This window comes from Furipterus horrens, unplaced genomic scaffold, assembly GCF_987537825.1.
Source record: "Furipterus horrens unplaced genomic scaffold, mFurHor1.1.pri manual_scaffold_3, whole genome shotgun sequence".
Lineage (NCBI taxonomy): Eukaryota > Metazoa > Chordata > Mammalia > Chiroptera > Furipteridae > Furipterus > Furipterus horrens.
Genome location: NW_028327173.1, coordinates 148,394,022 through 148,420,153, shown reverse-complemented (window position 1 = coordinate 148,420,153; position 26,132 = coordinate 148,394,022). Strand labels below are relative to the sequence as shown.

General features: G+C 38.4%; 1 protein-coding gene across 3 annotated transcripts in view; it reads right to left on the bottom strand.

Annotated features, from left to right (window-relative positions):
• MGA (MAX dimerization protein MGA) overlaps positions 1-26,132 on the bottom strand; it is a 97,513-nt gene that overhangs the window by 6,435 nt on the left and 64,946 nt on the right. The window contains exons 13-19 of one of the 3 annotated variants that reach the window (XM_090270451.1): positions 24,985-25,282; positions 23,096-23,719; positions 13,939-14,229; positions 12,261-13,756; positions 9,011-9,141; positions 2,864-2,915; positions 486-692 (exon numbers count right to left, since the gene is read on the bottom strand). In XM_090270451.1, coding sequence (XP_090126577.1) covers positions 486-692; positions 2,864-2,915; positions 9,011-9,141; positions 12,261-13,756; positions 13,939-14,229; positions 23,096-23,719; positions 24,985-25,282 — 3,099 coding nt within the window. The remainder of the gene's footprint in view (positions 1-485; positions 693-2,863; positions 2,916-9,010; positions 9,142-12,260; positions 13,757-13,938; positions 14,230-23,095; positions 23,720-24,984; positions 25,283-26,132) is intronic. The other 2 variants (XM_090270449.1, XM_090270450.1) reach the window with 2 other exon arrangements.

The window sequence follows — 26,132 nt, the reverse complement described above, 5'->3', positions numbered from 1 at the left end:
AGGACACCAATGTAAAGAGATTGTGCTACACACAGCTTACCAGGGTTTCTGACTTTATTTGAAGATTTTATTTATTTTTTGAGAGAGGGGAAGGGAGGAAGAGAGGGAGAGAGATATCAATAGGTTGCCGCTCTCACGCGCTCCAACTGGGGATCTGGCCTGCAATCTAGGCATGTGCCCTGACTGGGAACTGAACCAGTGACATGCCGCTTTGCAGGACAATGTCCAACCAAGCCATACCAGTCAGAGGCTGACTTTATTTGAAGGAAGGATAGCTCTGCCAATTAAGAATCTGACTTTTAATGAAAAGGTACTCTGATTCAACATAAGGACTTTTCTTCCTAAAGAATATATTGGGCCTTCGCTAGTCCATATTCAAATGTTAAATAGAACTGTATTTCGATCTCCTTCATATGGTATTATTTTCTCTTCTAGTATCTAGAAGATTCTTAGTCAAGCTCTTGTCATTTACACAGAACACTTACCCTAGTGAGAATGAGACTTTTGGAAACTTTGGAAGAATGAAGTAACCCCAATGTGACCTTCAATTTTTCAAAGAGATCCCTCATTTCACCACGCCGGCGCCGCTCATTGGCAGTGTGTGTCCGGCGATAATAAGCAAAAGCTTCTGCTTCTTTCTGTAATTTTTCACTCCAGTAATCAGGCTTCAGTTTCAGAGGCATTGGTGAAGCCTGTCCAAACAAAAGATTACCACCTCAGTATCTTTGGCATGTACCTTCCCTCTTCCTCTATCCTATAGAGCATTGCTCTATATCAGACACCCACAATCTTCTGTCATGACTATCGTAACAGCCTCTCGTCATCTCACTTACTACCCTATTAATCTGTCCTTCCTCCAAACCTAACTTCAACATTGTAGATTCTTAACAACATTTAAAATTCAAACTTCTTATTTTTCAGAAAATTCTTTCTTGATCCTCAGGATACCTCACTTAAGCTTCCTTTCTCTTTTATTTATTCCATTTCAGTTTTATAAATTATTTACTATAAAGAAGTACTGGATGCACATACAGTTTTAAATATAAATACTTAAAAGGCTTATAATGAAAAGCAGCTGCACCCTGCACTGTACATGGGCCCACAGAAACAACCTGTTGATACTTTTAGCTGCCTTTTCTGGTTCTTACATCTATACCTAAGTAATAAATAGTAATGTAAGCTCATGCTTTTCAATTTTCAATGCTATCTACCTACTTCCTGCTACACAGAAGAGGATTTAGCTCATGTCACTCTCTTACTTCATTTCACCATCCTATCTTCCTAATACAGATATATCATTTAGTTCTTCTATTGATCCCTTGGCATCAAATCTCTCACTTCATCAACAATAGACGGTACTTCTTTGTAAAATGAGGGTATTATCACTAGTTATCCTTCCCCTTATTTTTCTGTCCCTCTTTTATCTCCCAATTGGTTGCTTTTACTTAAAACATTTTATAAGACTGAAATTAAGTCTTTCATACTTTATTGATAAATTATACAAGTTTAAAAAAAAATCATTGACTACCCTATTATGACATGTGAAAACTATTCAAATAATTAATAATAACAACATGTCTTCTACAGTATCTTTTTTTTAGGATTTTAATTGTTTTTTAGAGAAGGAAAGGAAAGGAGAAATAGAGGGAGAGAAACATTGATGTGCCAGAGATACACTGATCAACTGCCTCTCACAACGCCCCCAACTGGGGAACCTGGGTCACAACCCTGAATGGGAATCAAACCAGTGGCCTTTGGGTTCACAGACCAGCACTCAATCCACTGAGCCACACCAGCCAGGGTTAGTTTCTTGATTTTCTGTTTTTCCCTCTCTAATGTTTCTAGTTGTCTTCCTTTTTATCTGATACTGGTTGTCTTTTATCATAACCCTGCTAGTACCCCAAAACTCTTACATAAAATCACTGTCTTTCTGAAGTTAAACTCATTCAGCATTAGTACAGTATGAGAGAATAAAAGATATGAGAGAAAGAAAGTTAATACCAAGTTTAAATATAGCAAAGCACTACAAATAATATGCATGTAATAATTAGGGTACAAAAATGGATTATAAAAATAAGCTATTATGAAATTCTTATATCTGAAAAATGTTTTAGGATGAATGAAAAAATATATACAAAATGATTACAAGCATGTAAATATGTATCACGTGATCCCAAAAACCAGATTAAACTCAAACTAATCATACCAAGTGTCTGCAAAAGGACCAATTACCACCCTTGAACTCAACCCAATCTCCATCCTTGTCTTTCTCTCTTAAATTAGGAAGGCAGAATACCAATGACATTATATAATTAAAATGGACATGGAAATTTACAAAAGTTGATAAGCACATTAATTTTCATTAACTCCATACCCATTTTTTAAAACCTTTATGTATTTATTTTTAGAGACAGGGAAAGGGAGGGAGGAAGAGAGGGTGAGAAACTTCAATGTGAGAGAGAAACATCAATCAAGTTGGTTGCCTCCAAGATGTGCCTTGACCCCGTAGCAACTCGGGACCAAATACACAACCCAGGCATGCGCCCTGACTGGGAATCAAACCAGCAACCTTTTTCACTTTGCAGAACAACACCCAACCAACTAAGCCACATTGGTCAGGGCTCCATATTCATTTTAATTCTTCTAAATTATTCTATAATCTGGCTGTAACAGAGAATTAAGAGAGAAAAAAAAGCAGTAACAGTATAATTTCATTAGGCGTTAAAAAAAAGGCTGATTACACTAACTCTCTGGTAAGACTAATTCTGAATATGTCTAATATACCTAATGTTGCTTTAACCCTAAGGACAAATGTTATCAATTTTATTAAGTGAGTAATTATCATTAAACATATTATAAATACCTTTCGACTCCTTTCAGTAGCTTTTTCATCTGCAGAGACATGGGTATGGCACCTAGGTAAAGACAATGTTTTTCAATGTCGTAGTGAAATTCAATAGCCTAAGATCTATTTTCATAGTAATATTAAACCAAACTACCCCAAATTGTCTAAATTGTAACCAGCCTCTTATCTCCAAGGTCAGATACATGGCACTTTAATTTATTCTTTCCTCTAAGAAACAGTGTCCAAATCATCCCTAAAACTAATTACTATTTTCAATCACAACATACAATATTTCAGACATATAACCCTGTATAAAAAACATATAATGAAAATTCAGGTAGCTACCACCCAGCTTGAGAAATAAGAACTAAAAGAGATCCTATGTGCAGCCTGCTCAATCACATTTCCTTCCTTAATTCTCACAGGTAAACACTCCCAAACTGAGTTTACCATGCACATATTTAGTTTTACTAGGATGTATCCCTAAACAGAAATTATTACATGGCACTTTAAACATTATATATTAAGTATAGTATATCTTTCTTCAACTCATCGGTTTTGCTCAACATTACCTGAGACACGTTAATACATCTAGTTCCAGTTCATTTTAACTGCTATGTAATTTCCCAAAGTATGAATTTTCAAAAAATTTTTTCAGAATGTTAGTAGTCATTTAGGTTGTTTTCAAATTTTCACAATGCTCCAATGACTGCAATACATATGCTGCATACATCCCATACATAACCCCTTGTACATACGTGTGAGATTTTTTAGGGCATATACTTAGGACTGGAATTGATGTGTGGAAGGCAAGCACATCTTCGACTTTAGCAATGCCACACTTCTCTACAAAGTAGTTATAACAATTTACACACCCCACTTGTAGTATGTTCCCACTGTTCCACAACTAAATAATAGTGCTATCAGAAATTTCAGTTTTGTCCATCTTAGAATGTGAATTAATAAAGTCACTGTGGTTTAATTTGTATTTCCCTAATTACCTATGAGGTTTAACAAATTTTCATTATTTATTGGCCATCCTGGTGTCTCCTGTGTGAACTGTCTGAGATATCCATTATTCTCTTTCTAACTGAATCATTTTTTCTGACTTGTAACAGTTATTTTATACCCTTGATACTAGTCCTTTGTCAAACACTATTTTTCAAATTGATTTGAGAGAAGAAGGAGGGGCAGGAAAGAGTGAGAGAGAGCAAAACATCGATCTGTTGTTCCACTTATGTGTTCATTGGTTGATTCTTGTATGTGCCCTGACCCAGGATTGAACCCACAACCTTGGTGTATCAGGACAAGGCTCTAAATCAACTAAGCTAAACTAAAAGTGTTAAACACTATTGCAACCTTTTCCTTATATGTAGTCTGAGTTTGCCTTCTTACTGTTTTCATGGTATTCTGACAGACAAAACTTTTTACATTCTTTATCTGTATATTTTAGGCTGTTACAGTTGTCCCAATTTCTTTTCCCTTTGTTCCCCTCCACCCAGCACCCCTCGACTCCAGCAGTCCCACCCACTTAGTCCATGTTCATGCATTGTACACGTAAGTTCTTCAGCTGTACCCTTTCCTGTATTATTCTTAACATTCTCGTCTATTCTGCACCCTCCTACTATGCTTAATTCCTGCACCATTTCCCTCCTTCTTCCTCCTCTCCTCTCCCAGCTGACACCCCTCCCCATGTTCCCCATATCTATAATTCTGTTCCCACTCTGGTAATCTGCTTAGTTTGTTTTTGTTTTTATTTTTAGCTTCTGTTGTTGATAGTTGTGAGGTTTTCATTTTAACATTCATAGTTTTGATCTTCTTTTTCTTAAATAACTCCCTTTACCATTTCATATAATAATGGCTTGGTGATGATGAACTCCTTCAGCTTTACCTTGTCTGGGAAGCACTTTATCTACCCTTCCATTCAAAATAATAGCTTTGCCAGATAAGAGTAATCTTGGTTGTAGGTCCCTGCCTCTCATCACTTTGAATATTTCCTGCCAGTCACTTCTTGCCTGCAAAGTTTCTTTTGAGAAATCAGCTGATAGTCTTATAGGTACCCCTTTTTAGTAATTCTCTTCTTTTCTCTTGCTGCTTTTAAAATTCTTTATCCTTAACCTTTGGCATGTCAATTATGTCTTGGTGTGGTCCTCACTGGGTCTAGTTTGTTTGGGACTCTCTGTGCTTCCTGGACCTGTATGTCTATTTCCTTCCCCAAATTAGGGAAGTCTTCCTTCATTATTTTTTCACATTTTTCAATTTCTTCCTCTTCCTCTTCTCCTTCTGGCAGCCCTATGATTCGGATGTTGGCACATTTAAAGCTGTCCCAGAGGTTTCTAAGCCTCTCCTCATTTTCTTAAATTCTTTTTTCCTCCTTCTCTACTGGCTGGTCTGTTTATTTCTTCCTTAAGTTCCAATTCATTGATGTGAACCCTGGTTTCCTTTCCTTCACCACTTGTTTTGTGTGGTTTTTCCTTCATTTCACTTAGTATAGGCTTTTCTTCCCTGCCATGCTTAATCTTTTCTGTCCAATCTGTGAGCATCTTTATCACCAGTACTTTGAACTGTGCCTCTGTTAGGTTAGCTATCTCCTCGTGTGTTAGGTTGGCTACCTCCTTGTCGTTTAGTTCTCCTACTGGAACCTTGATCTGCCCCCTTTTGGGCCACACTTCTCTGTCTCCTAATCTTAACAGCTTTCCGTGTTTGCCTCTGTGTCTTAGGTAGAGCTCTCTCCACCTGTTACATTGTAAGGGGCAGAGCCTTAGATATGTCAGTGTTGGTGACCTGTTTCACCACATTGTGGCACTGGATGTGGGGGAGGAGTCTGAGAGGGAACAATGCCGCTTGCCCCGCTCTCGCCCCTTTTTCCAGGCACTTCTCCCCCTTCCCGTTCTAAACAAACTATGCTTCCATTGAGAGATCAGCAGTTTCTTTCTTGGCCCCAAACCCCCACTGGTTTTCACAGTCAGAAGCAATGTGGCTCTATTTTCCTCAGTGCTGGTACCACAAGCTACAGGATCTGGCCTGGGGCTGGGGTCACTTCCCAGGTTTAAAATGTATAACTGTGCTTTTTGCTGCAGCTACAGCCACTGTGCTGCACGCTCTCATTCTCTCTGTCCCGACTCCATCCCTCCAACCTTTCTGACTGAATGCTTCTTATTTCTTTGCTGAACTTCCCTGTAGCTTCAATTTTCTGGATTTTCAGTGTTTTCTTAGTTTTGAAGTGGTTGTAAATTCCTTCTTAGTTGTAAGGGAGACGCAGTCTGTCTTTCTATGTCTCCATCTTGGCTGGAAGTCCCTTTTTAAATTCTTAACAATCTGTTCCTTTACAACAGTTTTTGCTGTGTGTGGCTGTGTGTGCGTTATTCTTGGTTCTTTATTTCAATCCATTAACACTGCATTCCTCTATCTAGTGAGTTCTTTTTCAATGTCTTTCAGTAATATATTATAGAAATCTTGCAAAACTTTTGTTGATAGCCCCAGGTATTTTTCTGTTACTATCATAAGTGGCAGTTTTTAGACTACATTTTTTATTTTTTGCTATTGTATAGGAACTCGATTTTAGTATGCTGAACTTATATCCAGCCAATACTGCTGAACTTAAGACTAATTATGCTTTTAAGAGATTTAAAGCCTTTCAACCTAAATCAACAGGCAACTGAAGTAGCCTCCAAATAGTTCTGGAGTGAAAAAAACTATTAGGACTACTTTCCCCTCCTTAGACTTTCTCAACATCACTAGGGATGAAGAAGTACCTTCTCTTTTCGAACACCATGGATGGACCTGGAGACCATATGCTAAGTGAAATAAACAATCATAGAAAGATAAGCACCATATGATTTCACTCATATGTACAATCTAATGAACAAAATGAACTAACAAGCATAACAGAGACAGACTCATGGATAGAGAGCAGGTTAACATCTGTTGGGGGTCAGGGGTGGGAGCTGAGGGTGGAGAGATTGAGCAAAAATTTTTTTTAAAAAGAGAAAACGACTCAAGGACACAGACACTGAAATGGTACAGAGTGGGAAGGGATTCTCAAAGTCCCCACAGCCCAAGGTTTGGGGGAAGGGGGATGGGGGTACTTTATATATCTATGGCAAGTTGGTACATAGATAATAGTTGTGCTACCGCCCCAGGGAAAAAGGTATACCTGACTTTCAGGACTTAAAAAGGAATGGCCTGCAGCCTTAAGAGAACGAGCATGTTGGGAGAAGCATGATGGATGGGTGCCATGATATGGGAGGATGTTGTATCAGTAACGTAAGAAGGAGCAAGCAGTTATGCAGTGTGTAGTCAGAATCCAGCCATGCAACATGGGATAGTAAGAAAGCAGGCATGCTGCTGCTTTGATCGTGTCTGCTTTAGCTGACTCTGAAGCCATCAAGGACTTGGCCTTGCAGACCTGGACTCTTATCTGAACTCTTGGAACTCAGGACATATGGAGAGGACACTTTCTTAGGATTTGTGCCTCTCCCCTGGACTTCACCATGATCCAGTGTAACATGGCACATGCTTTCCTGGACTATTATATGGAGGCTGAAAACAACAAACCCCAGGTCCTGAAGGAGAGAGCTGACAGATAAGGAATGGGACACTACTGGGCTTGGTTTTGGCTTCTAGCCTTTTGGAGAGCAAGGAAAGTGCTGGGTCTTGGGGGAGAACAGGGCTCAAAGCACAAGTGCTCCCAGCTCCCCCAAGGTTGGAATATTGTAAATAAAGATCTGTTTTTCTCAACACTGTAAGGGACAAAGAAACTTGGTGACTCTCAAACCAGTAGGAAATAATTAACAGCAAAGGACAAATGTAATTGTATCTTGAATTAGAGGGTCGGTCTCTGAGTCAACAGTAAAAGGGAGAGCTAGAGATAGGTTTATTACCACATCCAACACAGGTGGACTCTTCAAAGGAGAGCTAGGGACAGCTTTATCACCAAACCCAAAACAGGGCAAGGGAGAGCTGGAAACAGACACTCACTAAATTATCCTCACCCTTCGTTAATCACATTAGATTGTAACTTCTGAGTATACAGTAATAAGGAAAAGGGAGAGATGGCGGGGAGGGGAGGTGCTACTTGCGTTAGTATAAAGCCAAGCTGCCTTTTCTGCTTCGGCGCGCATGCCCCTGGCTGTGCCCGGCCCTGCAGACCCGTGAATAAACAAAAGCCTCGTTTATTGCTGAAGTCCTGTGTCCAGGTGTTTTTATTGTGAGCGTTTCTCACAACACTGATTGTTGGGCCTTACACCAAAGTGCCATGTGAACAAGCCCCTCTTTACTCGGTAACAACACAGGATGGTACCTGCTGTAGGGAGGAAGTGTAGGGGAAGGTAGAGTTGGGTACAGAGGGGATAAATGGTGATTGAAGGAGACTTGACGTGGGGTGAACACAATCCAATGTAGATAATGTGTCATGCAATTACGCACCTGAAACGTGAAATTTTGTTAACTGTATAATATTGTCACAACAATTAATTCAATTAAAAAATAAAAACTACTTTTTCAACTCAGTCCTACTTTATTTGGTAGTTAATAAGGTAACAGGAAAAGTACAATGTCTGGCACAAAGTAAGGACTCATATAATCTTTCCCTTCTTTCTCCCATACCCCAATCTCAAATCAACACATTGCTCACTAAAACAGAAAATAAAATTTCCTGAACAAGTATGTCTTCTTTATTTTCAACTCATCAGCTTAACAGATAGGAAAATTTTCCTAATTGTACCTTACCTGTTCATCTAAAAACTAACCAAACTTAGAATTTACTGTCTTATTCTTAAAAGATAAAGAAACTAATCTTTACTGAGTAGACCACGGTGTCGGTTATGCTAGTTGCATATACTATCTCATAACACTTCAAATGGGGGCATTTTCCTAATTTCAAAGGTAAGGTAAGACTGCCCAAGCTTAAACAGCTACAAACTAGCACTAGTAAATTAATACCAATGTGAAGGCTCTAAAAGCATCCGTTATTCACATTTACACGCTGTTTCTCAGCAATAACCAAGGCAAATTAATTACCTCTGAATTCTAGCTACTCTCCTTATCTACTAATCAGAAAAAAAGCTAGAGGAATAAAGGGACCAGATCAGTTACCCAGAGCTCCTAAACAGAGCAGTGTTGTTTATGATAAAAAACAGTAACCCAAAAAGAAACAAAACTTACGTCTGTTTAAAAGTCTGTGTGTGGGCAGCTGTGGTCTTCTTGTGATCAACCTTAATTTCCTCAGAGAGCTCTTCCACAGTTTCAATGTCCACCTGCTCCTCCTCATCCTCAATGAATTCTACACAGTTATTCTGAAATACAGCATTCCAACAGTAAATAAAGTATTGGAAAGCAAGCACACCTAAATTATTCAACTGAATGCTCCCCTTATAAAAACCAACTAGTGCCAAGCACTGATCTTATACCATGAGTACTAATGATCCTAAATTTGTTAATCATAAGAGGGAATTAACTCATACAGCAACATATGATAGAGCTAACAACCAAGATCTACATTACTAACCACAGATAATATGTTAAACAGATGTCATTAGACTGAACAGAGTCCCCAAAAGTCTGTATTGATGCCACAGTGTTATTTCTAGTGGAAAAAAATCAGGTAGATATATTAAAGCCTGCATAAACCTTAAGATTAAATACAAAAAAAAAATCAATTTTGGCAAAGGAAAAAGTAGAAAAAAAGAAAAATTCAGGTTATATTTTAAGAGTGCTTCATGACAAGACTCAGATACAAAGAACAAACCGGTAATTGCCAAAAAGGGGGGGAGAGGTTGGGGGACTAGGTGAAGAAATTAAGAAGTACAACTTGGTAACTAAAATAGTCACAGGGATGTATAGTCAATAATATTATAATGACCATGTATGGTGCCAGGTGGGTAGTGGAAATACTGGGGAGAACATTTTGTAAAATACATGATTGTCTAAGTTCTATGTTACACACCTGAAACTAATACAAAATAGCGTAAAATGTAAAATGTAATTGAAAAAATAATTTGAAAGAGTGCTTCACAGCTAACCCCATATCGGACACCCACACATACTCAAGGAAGATATAAAAATAAAATATAGACCAGTCTTTTAAGTCTCTCAACTCCACAGAATGAGAGCTTTTGGAGAATTTAAAATATCAAAGCAGCCCAGGCTTGCCCTACTTGCTAAATATTCCAAAAATTGAGTCAATCAGTAAGCATTTATTGAGCACCTGTCACAGAAACTTAATGTGCATTTTATATAAGAAAATATACAGATGATAAATGCAGATATTTTTTAAGTCCACCTTTAAAAGTAGTGTGTACTATGCCAAAAATTAACAGGGAAATGCTGTACCAGAGAGGCACAACTCAAAATAAAGCATCCCAATGACCTTAATAATTCTATATTTAAACTTGTTGTAAAAATTACTTACCCTCAAATTATAGGCTTTATAAGGCTGACAGACACTAAATGCAAGCCATCACTGATGTCCCCCAATTTAAACAAAATTTAAACAATGTATATTAAATTTAAACAATGTAAACAACACACATTAAAATTAACTCCAAAAAAAAATTAACTTTTTAGGAAGCTAAATCAACAGAGTCCCAGCAGAATCTAAGGAGTCTGGATAATATATGTAGGCAGAAGCTTTACAATATTTAAACTGAAGAATGTCTGCCTACTGCATGGCTTTAACTTGAGGCTTTGTAAATAACATCCAATAAACTTCACGATGGAAGGTTTAAAGAGGTTATTCACAACTTTCCTTACACTATTCCAACATAACGCCGATAACAAGCATGAAGATATCATAGGTGTATACATGTGTATAGATACAATGTAGAATTTAGATTTTAAAAATTTTAATATAATGCCCTTACTTTTAAAAAGGACAGTGTAACTTGTATGTCAGATTCCCTTTTAGGAAATTTAAGCAATGCCATCCTGTATAATTACAATACTCTAAAGGTTTAAGAGTCAGTTTTGCAATAGCAATAGTTCTCACTGTTTTTAAAGTTGGACTGTTTTTGGTCTGATGCTTACCCAGGCTGACTTACAATGGGAGACTGCAAAAAGCAAAAGGAAATCTATAATCTAACTCCCCAACTCCGTGAGTTCAGGTTCTTCAGCTACCTACAGATGTCTGTCCTCAAAAAGGACTAGGCCAGAGATAGATTGCAAGGCAAGTGCTATAGCATCATCCAATTGCAGAGCTAAATCCTTGTTTTCTAAATGAGATAACTGAGGTTACAGAAATAAGCAACACAAAAACATTAAAATATTTAAACATTTTAGTTTTAAAATGCTAATCTTTTTGTTATGTTTTATCTTCATGTTAAGTATTAACATAGAAGGACCAGGTATCACGAAGGCTGAATGAAATCAAGGAAGTGAGATTCTAAAACAACCCACTGCATGACAATCAGTGCAGAGGCCCAGTATTATCTGCTCCTGAAGAGAGGGACTCCGTTCAGATTTTAGGGTACCCCACCAGCAGAAAAGTATAATCTTACAATTTATAGCAGAACCCATGTCAGGGGTCAGCAAACCACAGCCCATCACCTGTTTCGGTAAATAACGTTTTACTGGAACACAGCTACTACACTTATTCTCTTAATACTGTTTATGACTGCTTTCATGGTAGAACAGCAGTTGAGTGGTTGCAACAGCAAGCAACTAGCCTGTGAAGTCTAAAATATTTATAATCCGGCCCTTTATAGAAAAAGTTTACCCACTCCTACATCATACCTGATTCTCAGTTACCTAGTTGAGTAAATACAATTCTAAATAGGAAGCCTACAAAAACGACTTCAGAAAAATAAATTATAAGGTCATATTTCAAAGGAAGACAACGAAAGTTCAGGATATAAATTCTAAAAACTATTTAATTTAAGAAAATAATTAAAGAGCAACTTAAGGCATGATCATATTAAAATATTAAATGGTATTTTCCATTCTTCTCCAAAAAAGAACATCTCTCTAAATGCAGGTAGGTAAGGTCTCCCCAAGTTCTAAGGTCACCCATTCCCTGTTTCTTATATATCTACCAGATAAGCTAGAATCACTTTATACAGAAAATGTCAAAAAGAAAAAAAAAAAAAAAAAAAACTAACTGGAATCAAATGGGAGCAGTGGTTTCAGATTTCTTTTTTTAAACCTAATTTGATATTGATAGGGAATCTCAAATATCTATCCCCCAAAGGCTTAAGCCAACCTTTCCATAGTATCAGACAAGTCTCAAAAGAACAATATAAGCTCAATAAATGTTACCTGACTGACACAGCCTAAAAACTACAAAGTCATTTAATCATGATCTAAATCTAGGCATCCAATTGAACGTATCAAGGTCTTAGTGATCTTCTGAAAAGCTACTGTCTCTAATAAATCATTTAAATCCTTGAGGTTTCAGTCACAACAAAAATGGGCTCACCACCTTTTCTACATCATCAACCTCCTCACTCTGGTAGTCAGAAACAACATCCACAATCTCATCAATAGAATCATCGGTTTTCTCAGTCTCATCTTCGTCATCTTCTTCCAAATCCAAAACACTGAACTCAGCACCGCTTCTCCCACCCTTCTTCTCTCGCTTTGGTTCTATTTGTTCTCTTGACAGCAGAAAGTGACCTTGAAAATGTCCCTCCCCTCTGCTCCCTTTTGTAGCTCTCCTAGGAACAATGGAGAAGGCTGTAGAACTAGAAATCCTACTCCAAGAATCACTTTCAGTTTTTAAAACTCTGGTATTCTCAGTAGTTTCACTTCTTCCACGTAAATCAGAGATGTGTTGTTCTTGTTGAAACGCATCTGAATTTTCCTGGCAAGTCTTTCTTTCTTTAATGAACTGTTCATCTGCCTCTTTTTTGCACTCTTGTGAAATTCCAACACATTTCTGGGTCAATGGGCCCTTCAGGTGTTTTCTCCATCTCTCCCTAAGACTGTCCATGAGAGTGTCTCCATGTCCCTTCTCCTTGGCCTCTGGTTGTGGATTAGGCTGATGCTCCTCCACAACTATACTCCCTGACAATTTGAGTTTACAGCCTTCCTTAGAGATGATTGGAAATTTATTTGATTTTTCCTCTGAACTGTGCTGCTCCATTTTCACATTACTATGTTTTTTAAGCTGCACATTACTTATACTTTGGACTGTCTTGTCACTGGCTCTTTCAGAAATGGTGTTAACTTCTTGAAGAGTCAGTTTTTCTTTGGAACTGTTAGAATTCCTAATCCCATCTTCATCAACATCTTTATAGTCTTCACTTGTGTGTGACCCAGTGATACACGAGTGCTCAGAAGGCTTAACAGTTGCAGGACCTTCTTCTGTAAGGGATTCTTCATCTAAATGATCACCACCATCTTCCAAAGGATCATTCAGGGTTTCTTCTGAGGCAGCTGCTCCTGAGTTTTGCTTTATTACATTAGCCTCAGAATCTACAGCTTCTCCTTCTGACTGTAGAGCCTTCTTAGTTTCCTGTTCTCTTTTTAAAATGCTTGTTCCATCTTTCTGGTCTGCATTTTGGGACTCCCTCTTCATCTGAAGAGAAGCAACATGTTGAAGAATGGAGCTGGGAACAGGCTTTTGTCCTGGGAGCTGCAGCAAGGCAAAACTACCAGACTGAAGAGGAATGAGGCTGGCTGTACCAACAGGCTGCCCTCCAGAACTATAGGTTATTTTGGTTTCAGAGCCTGTTTTACTTGCAAAGCTTTGTGGTTCAGGAGGGGAAATCCTCAGGGTCAATGTACCAGACTGAGAAACAAAGTTAGGTCCAGAAGAAAGTAATGATGGTGCCTGAGTGATAACATTCACTGCTGGAGAAGGCCCAACAGCCTGAATTACAGGACTCATAACAGAAAAAGTAGAGGATGAAGCAGTAGATGGTGGAGTCTCTGAAGGCTTGGAAGGAGTGGGTAACCGGATTCCCATCACAGACCCTGGTAAGAAAAAGAAAACTTTAAATCACCACTGCCTGTATCAATACTTTCAAGGCGTGCTTTTCTTTTTTGGACATGTGACTTTAAAAGACTAAGAAAATCAATTCTGGTGTACTAACATTATCATATGGCGAAATAATTTGACAGAAGAAAAGCTCATCAAAAGATCTCCAGTTTTATACCTGGGTTCCGAAACATGAGAGGTTGTAAGTTGGGCTGGGTATTAGAGCTTCGAAGCTGATGCAAAGGGAGGAGCTGGACAATCTGCCCATTAGGGTGCCTGAAAAGGTTCATTCCACTTGGGCTCCTAATAGGCTGCAAGACCATCCGATGTCCCGGAAGTTGTGTGTTTGAGACAGGTCTAAGAGCAGGAGAACCCTGCTGCACTGGAATCAACAATAATCGAGGTCCAGCACGTTTTACTGGGTTAGGAGAAACCTGTGGAGTAGCCACCGGAATCTGAGGGGCATTTTCTGAAAAACAGAAAATGAAAACATATTATCAGAATTTCCCTTTTAACACATATAGGAGAAAAATTATGACATAGGATCTGACCATGCTACAAATAACTTCTAACTTGAATTTTAAAGTTAGTGAAATCCTGTACCTCTACGATACACTATTTAATAGTGCTATGGCTGAGAACAATTTATCTTAAACCTAATTATTAATCAGATATTACAGAGCCTTACATTTAGGCTAGTTAAAAAAAAGAAGGCATCAATTGTCAAGAGGTGCATTAAAAGAGATAATGTTACCTAATGAAAAACATGAGTAGGCCTCTAAAACTGGACTGACATTAAAGCTAAAGAGATCATTCATGATAAAATTTCTTCAACTTTAAAATTCAGGCTGTTAACACTTACTAGATTTATGACTTAAGTTTCACAGGTCATAGTCAAATAAGATAAAGCCAAAGACTAAAAATCATGAAGTATAAAAAACTTCTTGGCTTTTAAAATTCACTGTCAATAAGGAAAGTGTAAAGATTTGTGAAAAATATTTTTCATAAAGAAAAAAATACATACCCCCAAAAAATGGAATGAAATTAAGAGACATCAAAGAAGCAGGGAAATAAAGCCTGGTTAGGAAGAGGCAAAAGATAGTTTTAAGACAAACAGAAAAGCAAAAATTTAATGCAGAAGATGTGAATTAAGAGATTTAAAACCATTAACAGTACCTAAAGATGCACTTAATACTTGGAAGAGATATTAAGAAATACTAAAAGTGTAGAAAAAAATAAGTAATCTACAGATAGATTTCTAGCCATGGGGATAGAGAGGTAGGAATAATAATAATATAAGCATAAATGAAACTGATATAATATTACTACTCAAATTACTGAAATTATCTAACATTATTTATAAATCTTCTCATTACTTTGTCACTACACAGAAAAATCAACAAACAAAACATCATAAAGATTTATTTTAACATATAAAACCCTATCAGATAGACTCTAAAAAAAAAGTCGTGTTCCTAACATTTACATGACAAATTATATATAGAAGATCCACGGCATATCTTGAAAATAAATAAAACACAAAGACCAAACCATTTATGAAAAAAAGTGTGCAATTTAAACAAAAAACATTCATCTATTATATGTGAATTAAGAAACATGATAAAGCATTAATTTCCTGAACATTTCAATTTAAATTACATTTTGAAAGTGATTCAAAATTAAATTACTCCAGTTCAGAGAATGAAAGCAGTATTCAATACACATGCTAACAATGGCACTGGTATTGAAATGAGGGAGGGGCAAGAAGGGGAGAGAGAGAAAGACAGGAGGTCAAATGAAAAAGCACGGATATCTAAGTGCCTGAGTTGGGACCCTCTATGAACCTAGAACAAAATTACACACTTCCTTAGAGGCAGCAGTTATCTGAGTCAGCTCCATTTGTAAACAAGCAGATCAGAAAATCTGTTAACATTAGTATTACCTCAAGTAATATTAAACATGATGATAGAATTTAAGTGGTATATGAATATAAAATAATCCCTTATCCCATTGTCAGAAAGTAATTCCCTTTTCAATATTAATCTTTTGATTTTATACAGAAGTACTAGTCTTAGATGCTACACCTTTAATATTATATCGGCATTTTCTAGCATCCCAAATTAACAGAGAGAGAGGAGGACACATGCTAAGAGCATATTATAGTAGCTAGCTAGCATTTATTAATTTTTATTATTGTTTCCAGTGTGTTTATTTATGGAATTAACCTCTATTTTGGCAAGAAATGTTGGTTTCCATTACATTAAGATAGCTCCTTTTAAAAATAAACTTAAGTAAACAAATGAGTTGATTTAAATTAAAAAATTAGGTCAGTATAGTACAAATAGAAATGAGAGCAAACTACATAAATGTATTATATAATATGACTAAAATTAGAGAAACAATGAATTACAAAAAGCTCAACAACTTTATACTTTCATGACAGAATTAAAAATATAAAGAAAGCTTGGAATCACTATGGTTTAGAAAACATATAAACCTCAGATTCAATAGGAAATCAAAGCAGCTTCATCAATAACGATCTCACTTCCAAAATGATATATTGGGACTTCCAGCCAAGATGGAGGCATAGACAGACATGCTGTATCTCCCTCCACAACTAAGAAGGAATACAACTACCTCAAAAATAGAAACAACCAGAAGTTCCAGAAAATCAAACTACATGGAAGTCAGGCAAACAAAGAAGAAATACTCAACCAGACAGGTAGGAGGGACGGAGAGGACATGGTGTGGCGGCAGCAGCAGGCCAGCGGAAATCGCATTTATGTTTTTAAAAACTCAGGAGGGACACCTGGGGAGCATTCTCAGCTCCTCACCGAACCTCGAAGCTCAGGGTCCCAGCACCGGGGAAAATCAAGCCTCATTGCTTCTAACTGTGCAGACCAGTGGGGGTTGGGGTGGAGGCAGAAACTGCTCGTCTCAGCAGAGTCCGCTTGTTTAAAGGGCACCCACGGTCCTAAAACATCCGCAGACCCACCCACTCTGGGAACGACGGCCAAGGCAGTAGCTAGAGGGGTGCCAGTACATTGCGGAAGTGGGAGAGGTGCCTGGAAAAGGGGCGAGCAGTAGACTGGCAACATTGTTCCCTCTCGAAACCCTCCCCCACATGCAGCACCATAACGTGGTGAAACCGGTCGCCCTGTACTGACGAATTCCTAAGGCTCCACCCCTTACAATGCAACAGGAGTGACAGCTCTACCTGGGACTCGGAGGCAAACAAACACAGGAGCCTGTCAGAATGAGGAGACAGAGAAGTATAGTCTAAAAGGGGAAATGAATAAAGGTTCCAGTAGGAGAACTAAGCGACAAGGAGACAACCAACCTAACAGAGGAGGAGACAGACAACCTAACAGACGCAGAATTCAAAACACTGGTGATAAAGATGCTCACAGGCTTGACAGATATGCTTGAGTACGGCAAACGCATAAGAGAAGAAGTGAAGGCTATGCTGTGAAACGAAGGAAAATCCACATAAAACCAATGGTGAAGGGAAGGAAACGGGTTAAAATCAATAATTTGGAACATAAGGAAGAAAAAAGCAGTCAACCAGTGCAGAATGAGGAAGCAAAAATTGAAAAAAGAAAAAAAAAAAAAAGAGGAAAACTTCCCAAATTTTGTGAAAAAAATGGACATACAAGTCCAGGAAGCACGGAAGGTCCCGGGCAAGCTGGACCCAGAAGGGACCACACCAGGACACATCATGACTGAGATGCCAAAGGTGAAAGATAAAGACAGAGTCCTGGGGGCAGCAAGAGAGAGGCGAAGAGTTGCCTACAAGAGGGTGCCTATAGGACTATCAGCTGACTTCTTAGAGGACATTTTGCAGGCAGGAAGGGACTGGCAAGGAGTATTCAATGTGATGAAAGGAAACCTGCAACCAAGATTACTCTATCCAGCAAAGCTATCATTTAGAATGGAAGGGCAGATGAAGTGCTTCCCAGACAAGATGAAGCTAAAGGAGCTCATCATCACCAAGCTATTATTATATGAAATGTTAAAGGGACTTACTTAAGAAAAAGATCAAAACTATGAACACTAAAATGACAACAAACTCACTACTATCAACTGAATCTAAAAAATAAAAACAAAATCCAACTAAGCAAACCAGAACAGGAACAGAATCGTAGCTATGGGGATCATGTGGAAGGTTATCAGCTGGGAGGGGGAGAAATGGGGAAACGGTGCAGGGACTAAGAAGTATAATCGGTTGGTACCAAATAGGGGGATGTTAAGAATAATACAGGAAAAGGTGAAGCCAAAGAACTTGTATGCACGACCCATGGAAATTAACTAAGGGGGTGGGATTGCCGGAGAAAAGGGAGGAACTGAGCAGAGGGGAGCAAAGGGGAAAAAAATTGGAACTACTGTAACAACATAATAAAAAATGTTTTTAAATGTTATATTGCCATTTCAGACTTCCAGACAAGATGGAGGTGTAGGTAGACACACTTCACCTCACACAACCATAAAAAAGATCAGACTCACTTCAAACAAACAAAAAAAAACCTGCCAAAAAATCAAACTGTTTAGAAGTCCGACAACCAAGAATTTAAAGAAGAAATATTCATCTGGACAGGTAGGAGTAGAGCCAGGGAGCTGGGGTTCCAGGACGCAGAGGAGGATGTGTGGCCGCGGTGGCAAGTCAGTGGTGGCATAGGTGGCGGAGGCAGCAAGGCACTGGCAACAAGGTAGCAGAGATAACAGGCAATCCCATATTCACATGTACAGTAGTGGGTAAAAGCTGAGAGGGATACCTGGGAAGTGATCCTAGACCCATGCCAGACAGTGCAGCCCAAGGTTACAGCACCAGGAAAATAAAGCCTCATTGCTTCTGGGGTTTGGGGCAGAGGAAGAAAACTTCTGGTCTCTCAGGAGAGCCTGCTTAGAGGGCCCCCACGGTACTGGATCACACACAAACCCACCCACTCAGGAAACCACCACCAAGGGCAACAGCTAGAGGGGCACCAGTTGCATATAGGAAGTGGGTGAAGTGACTGGAAGTGGGCAAGTGCAAGCAAGTGGCATTGTTCCCTCTCAGACCCCTCCCCCACAATAGCACTTCACAGTAGTGAAATGGGTTGACCTTACTGAGGAATACCTAAGGTTCTGCACCCCTTACAAGTAACAGGTGTGCCAAGACAGGAAGTCAAACCATCAATACCTAATACACAGAAACAAACACAGGGACGCAGCAAAATTGAGGAGACAAGGAAATATGGCCCAAATGAAAGAACAGATCAAAACTCCAGAAAAAGAACTAAGTGAAACAGAGATAGCCAAACTATCAGATGCAGAGTTGAAAACACTGGTGATATGGATGCTCAGAGAACTCATTGGGTACGACAAACACATAAGAAATGAAGGCTACACTAAGCAAATTAAAGGAAAATCCACAGTGAACCAATAGTTAAGGGAAGGAAGCCAGAATTCAAATCAATGAATTGGAACACAAGGGAGAAATAAAGTCAAACTGTACAGAATAAAAATAAAAAATTAAAAAAAAATAGAATAAGAACATCTCCAAAAGATCCAAATTATAGGGATGCAAGAAGATGAAAAGGAATTGAAAACTTATTTGAAAAAAATAATGAAAGAAAACCTCCCTAATTTGGCAAAGGATATAGACATACAAGTCCAGGAAGCATAGAGTCCCAAAGAAGCTGGATCCAAAGAGGACCACACCAAGACACATCATAATTTAAATGCCAAAGGTTAAAGATAAAGAGAGAATCTTGAAAGCAGTAAAAGAAAGCAGTTGATTTACCCACAAAGGAGTTCCCATAAGTCTATGAAGAGATTGGCAAGAAGTATTCAAAGTGATGAAAAGCAAGGACCTACAACCAAGATTACTCTATCCAGCAAAGCTATCATTTAGAATAAAGGGCAGATAACATGTTTCCCACAAAAGGTAAAGCTAAAGGAGTTCATCATAACCAAGCCATTATTATATGAAATGTTAAAAGGACTTGTTTAAAAAAAAGAAGATCAAAATTATGAACATTGAAATAACAATAAACTCACAACTATCAACAACTGAATCCAAAAACCAAAAACAAACTAGGCAAACAACTAGAACAGGAACAGAATCATAGATATGGAGATCATATGGAGGGTTATCAGTGGGGAGGGGAATGGGGAGAATGGGGGAAAAGGTACAGGGATTAAGAAGCATAATTGGTAAGTGCAAAACAGACAGGGGATGTTAAGAATAGTAAAGGAAATGGAAAAGACAAATAATTTATATGCAGGACCCATGGACATGAACTAAGTGGGGGGGGGGGATTGCTGAAGGAAAGGGGGTTACCAGGCGGAGTGGGGCAAAGGAAAAAAAATTGGGACAACTGTAAAAGCATAATCAATAAAATATTGTGATTCACTTTTCCTTTCAATAGAACTTCAATTTATAAATTAACTCCCAAGTCACTTCTTTCCTAAAATATCAACAGGGATTTGGACCATGCACTAAAGGTAAAAATATTTAGTAGTAGACTTCCAGCCAAGATGGACTGACATGCTCCGTCTCCCTCCACAACTAAGAAGGACTACAACTACCACGAAACCAGAAATAACCAGAAGTTCCAGAAAATAAAGTTACATGGAAGTCCAATATATGAAGTTATAACAACTGGAGCTCATCCGGACGGGTAGAAGGGGCGAAGCCAGGGCAGAGAGATCAAGCTGTGCTGGAGGCGCAGCTGCAGTGATGAGTGGTAGGACCTGGTAAGCACAGACACCTGTATTTAAGGGGAGGAGAGAAGCGCCTGGGAACGAACCCTGGCTGCGGACTAAACCGGTCAGTTTGCAATTCTAATGCCAGAGAAGGCAGACCCCCATTGCCTCAGACTGTGAGGCCCAGAGGGCGTGGGGACAAAGGAGGAGGCTTCCCGGTCTCTCAGCGGAGAGTAACAGCAGGAATCCATCTTGGATCCTCGCTCCCACACAAAGCACCACAGAGTGGTGAGAAGGGACGCCCAATAGTGACGAGTGCACAGGGCTCTGCCTCCGACAGCATAGGAGGTGTGACAGCCCCACCCAAGAAGGAAAAATAAATGAAAACGGTTAGGATGGCAAGAATCATGATTGAAATACCAATCACACAGCTAACCAAAAAGCAAATAACGTGAATTAATCGACGAACAAATAGAAAATCTTTCTCAGGCTCAGTTCAGAACTATAGTCATAAGGCAGCTTACAGAATTAACAAAAGATATTAAACAAGACGGGGAAAGAATGAAGGCTATTACTGCTGAAATGAATGAAACACACATGAGACAAGTGGTGAGGGAAGAAAAACCAGGGATCAAATCAACAAATCGGAACATAGGGAAGGAACAAACAGTCAACCAGTGCAGAAAGAGGAAACAAAAACTGAAGAATATGAGGAGAGGCTGAGAAACCTCTGGGGCAGCTATAAGCAAACAAACATTTGAATTATAGGGTTGCCAGAGGGTGAAGAAGTAGAAATTGAAAAATTATGTGAAAAAATAATGAAGCAGAACTTCCCTAACTTGGGGAAGGAAATAAGACTTACAGACCCTGGAAGCACAGAGTTCCAGATAAACTGGACCCAGAGAGAACCACACCAAGACACATTATAATCAAAATGTCAAAAAGAAAGAATCTTAAAAGCAGCAAGAGAGAAGAAAAGCATTATGTACAAAGGGGTCCCACTTAGACTATCAGCATATTTCTCAAAGGAGACTCTACAGGCAAGAAGGGACTGGCAAGAAATATTCCAAGTAATGAAAAGCAAAAACCTACAGCCACGATTACTCTATCCAGCGAAGCTGTCATTCAGAATAGAAGGGCAGAGAAAGTGCTTCCAGGACAAAGTAAAACTGAAGGAGTTCATCAGATCCAAACCACTGTTATATGAAATGTTAAAGGGACTTGTTTAGGAGAAAGAGGATCAAAACTATGAACATTAAAATGAAAACTGTATCACAAAAACCAACAACAGAAGCTAGGGAATCGAAACAAAGGCAAACTAAGTAGGCAACGAGAGTAGAAAAAGAACTATAGGTATGGGGAACATATTGGGGGGAGGTCAGCAGGGAGGGGGTGGGGGAAAAGGGAGGGAGATGGTACAGGAATTAAGAAGCATAGTAGGAGGAAGTGGAGCAGACAGAAAGAGGTTGAGAAGAACTATATGCACAACCAATGGGCATGGACTAAGAGGGGAGGGGAGACAACTGGAGAGATGGGAGTCACAGGGTGGAGGGGAGCACAGGGAAAAGAAATTGGGACAACTGTAATAGCATAATCAATAAAATATATTTAAAATATATATGTATATATATATTTAGTAGTAAAAATACCATTACCAAGGAAGAACTGTTGTTGGCTATTTATTTCCCCTTAAAGTCCACAAAGTCTCTCACTCTTCCATAGTAATTCCTCTCTGAGTACACTAAGAAAACTACCTATTTTAGTTAAATTAAAATGGAAAAATTACCACAATGTAAAATATTACTATTTCAAATTCACTTAACCTAAGCCAACATGAAATTTTTTTTATTTTAACTAAAAAGTTAATAAACACATAAAATATTAAGAGTTCTAAGCAAAGAAATATACCTCATTTCTATTTCAATTATTTCATGTATAATAAAGCAGGAGAATAATGTCAATTGTATATGGGAGCTGGGCTGATTCACAAATGATTTCTTACTAGGCAAGTGGACCTAGAAATTTAACCTTCAGCAAAGACAACAAAAAAGCCCTCAGTTTGACTGCAGCATCGGCAGAAGCCTGTAGTCATTTTTTTTTTTTAATTAAAAAGATACATTACCCCAGCCCCCAAAATGGAGCCCCTACATTTGGGTGCTCTCCTCAGAGATGTGCACCCCTACCTCTCCATAAACAACAGATTGCACTTTCTCCTGTGCCCACCTAATGGCTCCTCTCCTGGCTCATACTCCATTCTTCATATGAATTATTTCAGTACCCTTCAGCTGCCATTTCCATTCTTATGTTTTTGAGTATTAATATCTTGAGGAAATCTCCAGCACCCCTACACCATCTGTCAAACCTTTTCAATTTATCTCCAATATATCATTTGTTTTTTATTAGTGCTCTAGTAACAAAGTTGTATAGATTTTTCAGTGATTTTTCCTAACCCTATATTAACCATGCATTCTATTATTTTTAGTGTTCAGTTTTGCAGAATGCAAAGGTTTTCAGGAACACATGTATCATCTTATAGCAGAAGTATTTACACCTACACTTGTTATCCTGATGTATCTATAATCCTATCACAACCATGAAGTTATATAAACAGCTGAAGAGTAAACCAGCTAGTAACATCTAGGCCTTACCTGGTCTCTGGCTCAGTGGTGGACTCCCATCAATTCCTGAGAGTATAATGGGAACAGAGCCAAGAGATGAAGTTGGTGTGGTCACCATGGAGGAAGATGCAGCTGTGGTCACCACGACTATGGAGGTGGAGGCAGTGGAAGCAACAGGAAGAGTTATGGTTGGAGATGTTACCAAAGACTTAGGAAAAGCAACTGGAGCCACAGGGGTAGTTATCCCAGTCGTTTTGATAAGGTTCACAGTGGCTGTAGACTGGGGAGATGTTACAGGGGTGCTGGTATTAGTTTCAGAGACCTCAACAACCCCTGCAGTGGTGGCACCAGAAGGATAAGTAGTTTCTTTAGTTCCCATGTCAGAAATAGCAGTCATAGGTGTCATAGCAGTAACATTCTCTAAAAACACTTGAGGGGTGGTAGTAGTGACAGCAGCAGTCACAGGGCTGCACACCTGAACTGCCTCAGAAGAAACCACAGGTGTGACGACCATTACTGGAGAAGGTCTGATACTGAACTTCTGTGACCCTGTTAGGGGTTGGGGTGTGCTAACTCCAGGTATCTTCTGCTGCAGGGCTCCAACTTTACTCATCACAAATTGTGTGAACACACCACCAGGAGAGGGTCGAGCCGCTGCAAATAAAAATTTGCAGGTCAAAAATCTTCAGTTCTCATATCTTATCCTCTTAGTGATTGTGTTTATCAACAATTTATTGTGTGCACCACTGGATCAATTTCTGATAGGTACTACCTACCTACATTATACACGTCCATTTCCATTCAGAGAAACCAAACACTTTCCTCAACCCATTCCAAAACTTTATATTTTAACAAGAAAGGAATTAAAATTGAGTATTCCTACTAAAAATCTTTGTCTACACAATATAGCTAAATTGCCAGGACACTAAAAAGACAATATAGCAGAACACAACTTCAAACAGATAAATAAGATTTTTTTCCCCTAATTTTAAAACTTGTTTCCCCACATCTGCCTGTCCCAGTATCCACCTTTTTACCAGTCCTCTTGTGGGACAGTTAGGTTTTAGATATTTCTAAACTATAAGAAGACATTTTTCATGAAAGGGAAGAATAGGACTCTTTATTTTCAAAATCACCACTACTTTTTTTTAAAAAGAGGTAAAATAGGCTATTTAAGGCATACAATGCCTATCCCTCCATCTTCACACAACTCCAGCATTTCAGCCAGACTTCAATTTCCTATTAAGAGTAAAAAATACAGTAATTGACAATTTAACTTAAGATTCCTAAATAGATTTGAAACAACAAACAGAAATTCATTAAAACTGTATATACTCTCAATGCTAAAACACAAATGCTTTCAAGAAAGTAATTTATTACAGACTCTAGCACTAAAATGTTAAGCAAAAGAGGTTTTCATTCACAGAACAGGGATGAATAGAAAAAAGCAATGTTTCCAAAATGATGCTTTACAAGAGCCTTCTAAACTTTAAGCCTAATAATTCAACCCACTGGATTTTGCTAGCTCTATGGTTTCGTAAGTTCAAGAAACGTACATGTATGATTGGTACCAGTCCTCGGAGGAGACATATTAATTAGGAAAAGTACTTAAGAATGTCTTCTCTTCTTAAAATTAAAATAAAAAGATTTTAAACCTAGTTTTTTCTGCATTAATAAAAGTCTAAAAGTCTGGGAAATAATTGTAAAGCTAACTAGAATTCAATTCATCTAGTGTTATAGGTCATCAGAAGCGTTCCCAAAAAGATGAAAAAAAAGAAAAATCAAGCAAGATAGATACTGAGAATAAGAATAATGCCAAATTCTTTATTTCTCTTATTTTTAAAACCTCCATACTGTATCCACTGGCCCAGCACCAAGTCACATGCCTTTCTAAAACATATATATATAGTCCAACTTACCAATTGGTCTTTTTGCTGGGACAGATGCCTTCAGATTCTTCCCAGGGCGATTTGTTGTAATGCCGGAGGAGGATGCCATTTTGGAATTGGATGTTGAAGGCAACAGGGTACGTGGTTTCCTGGATGCAGCCACCTTGGCATTGGATGCTACCTTGGAGATGACAGTACTGAGGGTTGAGAGGTCCAGGACTGAGGGTCGCAACCTGCCTGTGATATAAGCAGCTAGCCTATTGGCTGGATGCAATGCCCCCATCTGTCCCAATAGCAACTTAGCCTGCGGGTAACTCTTACCATTAACCTGAAACAAGTGGCAAAGAGAAATTCTGTAAAGATAAAATTCTCTTGCTAACTCATCTCCCTTGACAGGGGTTTCATTTTTACAAGGTTTTAAGTCTATTTTTTAGATTTAAAGGGGAAAAAATGGACTTTTCCCATTTGGTATAATCTGAGTAATCAGGAGGTGAAAAGAAAATGCTGTCATCTGATATCCTGAACTAATTCTTCATTTTGGTAATTTGGAAACAGAATCTTAAAAACTCATCATGTCTGCATCTTAGAAATATAAAAGATAGAGTCAAATCTAAGGAATCATCCAATTGTTTTACGTGTCAATAAGCAATTCTGGTTAAGTTATTAATAATCATCGGGGGGATGAAAGGCTGTGTCCTCCATAATCTCTCTGACAAGATGAGAGAGAGGCACAATGAAGCCTTCTCACAAGGATCCTTTCAAAGTATCCTTCATATTTGGGGAAATTCATAGTGAGTCTATAATAACCTAAGTCACAAAGTCACCTCAGTTTTCACTTTTCTAAAAACTCAACTTTGTAGGTATTTTCTTCATCTCTTGGATAAAACTCAGGCTCAAGAGAAATGCTAGTAGAAACTCATCGTAATTTCTTAAATAGTCAATGAATTCTCAAAAGAAAGAATATCAATGAATGAAGTAAAGATTTTTCTCTACTGCCTGAGTTAATAGACTGCCTATTCTGAAGAGCATAATAGTATTTTTTTCTTTTTAAAAGAAAGAGAATAAAAACTTCCCAAATTTTTTGCTCATGTTATCTAAGTCATAATGCTGGATGACTAAAGAAGATAACCATTTTTTTCTTTTTTCTTTTTTTTGTCTTTCCTTTACATCACTTAAGA